General features: G+C 27.3%; 1 protein-coding gene across 1 annotated transcript in view, besides 1 other annotated feature; it reads left to right on the forward strand.

The window, feature by feature from the left end:
• Positions 1 to 58: 58 nt before the first annotated feature.
• The window catches only part of EDI_031680 (cysteine desulfurylase, putative), a gene marked incomplete at both ends in the record, with an annotated part of 1330 nt that continues 121 nt past the window's right edge, over positions 59 to 1267 (forward strand). Inside the window, 2 exons of the mRNA XM_001733460.1 lie at positions 59 to 314; positions 361 to 1267. The exon at positions 361 to 1267 is cut by the window's right edge and continues 121 nt beyond it. Coding sequence (XP_001733512.1) covers positions 59 to 314; positions 361 to 1267 — 1163 coding nt within the window. The remainder of the gene's footprint in view (positions 315 to 360) is intronic.
• Positions 320 to 359: a sequence feature (AT_rich).

Below are 1267 nucleotides of genomic sequence, written 5' to 3' on the forward strand. Positions count from 1 at the left end.
AGCAGTTTATTAGAGAAACAAAAAATGAAAAATAAAACTTTCAAAAATTAAAAAGCGAATGTTGCAACAAAGACCAATAATCGACCTTACACGAACATTTCTCATTGTAGCAATATTAGTCTCATTTTGTATCTTTATAAGTTTTTTCAATAATTTATTTTACTCTTCTCAAGTGAGAATTGAAAAAAAAGATATTTCGACACCATTAATGAATGATGAGATATATTTTGATTATGCAGGAGCAGCTCCATATACAATTGAACAAATAGATCAATACACAGAATTTATGAAAAATAACTTTTTATGTAACTCTCGTTTGTTTTTTAATTAAATTATATAATAAAATCAATAATAAAATAGATTCACCTAATGTTTGTGGACTAAGAAGTAGTGAAATAGTACAAAACACAAGGGATATAATATTAGAATATTTTAATGCACAAGATGATTATATAATAATATTTACAAGTGGATGTACTCAAGCGTTACGTATTATTGGTGAGTCATTCCCTTTTGAACAAGGGAGTCAATTTATTTTTACAAAGAGTAATCACAATTCGGTGCTTGGTATTCGCGAATTTGCTAAACTTAAAAAAGCTTCATTTTTATCAGTAGATGAATACTCTTCTTCTTATTTAAAAACTATTACTCATCCATCATTATTTGCTTTTCCTGCTGAGGATAACTTTAATGGAGTTCAATATCCATTAGAATGGGTAGAAGACATTAATAAACATACGAATTGGTACAGTTTAATTGATGTAGCTGCTTTTGTTAGTCATAACCCATTAGACCTTAGTCAAATCAAACCACATTTTGTTACATTATCATTTTATAAAATTTTTGGGTTTCCTATGGGAATTGGGGCTTTGTTGATGAGAAAAGATGTTGTAGATAAAATGAATCCAATTTACTTTGGAGGGGGTACTGTATATGCATCATTACCAAATATAGACTATCACGTTTTTTTTGGACTTTCATCAAAATTTGAAGCAGGAACATTACCTATATCATCAATTGCAGGAATAACATATGGATTTGAAATGATTAAGAAAAGAGGGGGTATTAAATCAATTCAAAAACATGTAAAAATATTAACACAAAAATTAGTAACATCACTGAAACAAACAAAATTTGAAAATGGAAATCCAGTATTTGAAATATATGGAAATCATTTTAAAAATTCTTCATTACAAGGAGGGATTATTACATTTAACATTCATAAAAGTGATAATTCTTTAATACTTACTGCTTCTATTAATTCATT

Source organism: Entamoeba dispar, genomic scaffold, assembly GCF_000209125.1.
Source record: "Entamoeba dispar SAW760 scf_1105229462895 genomic scaffold, whole genome shotgun sequence".
In the NCBI taxonomy this organism is placed as follows: Eukaryota; Evosea; order Mastigamoebida; family Endamoebidae; genus Entamoeba; species Entamoeba dispar.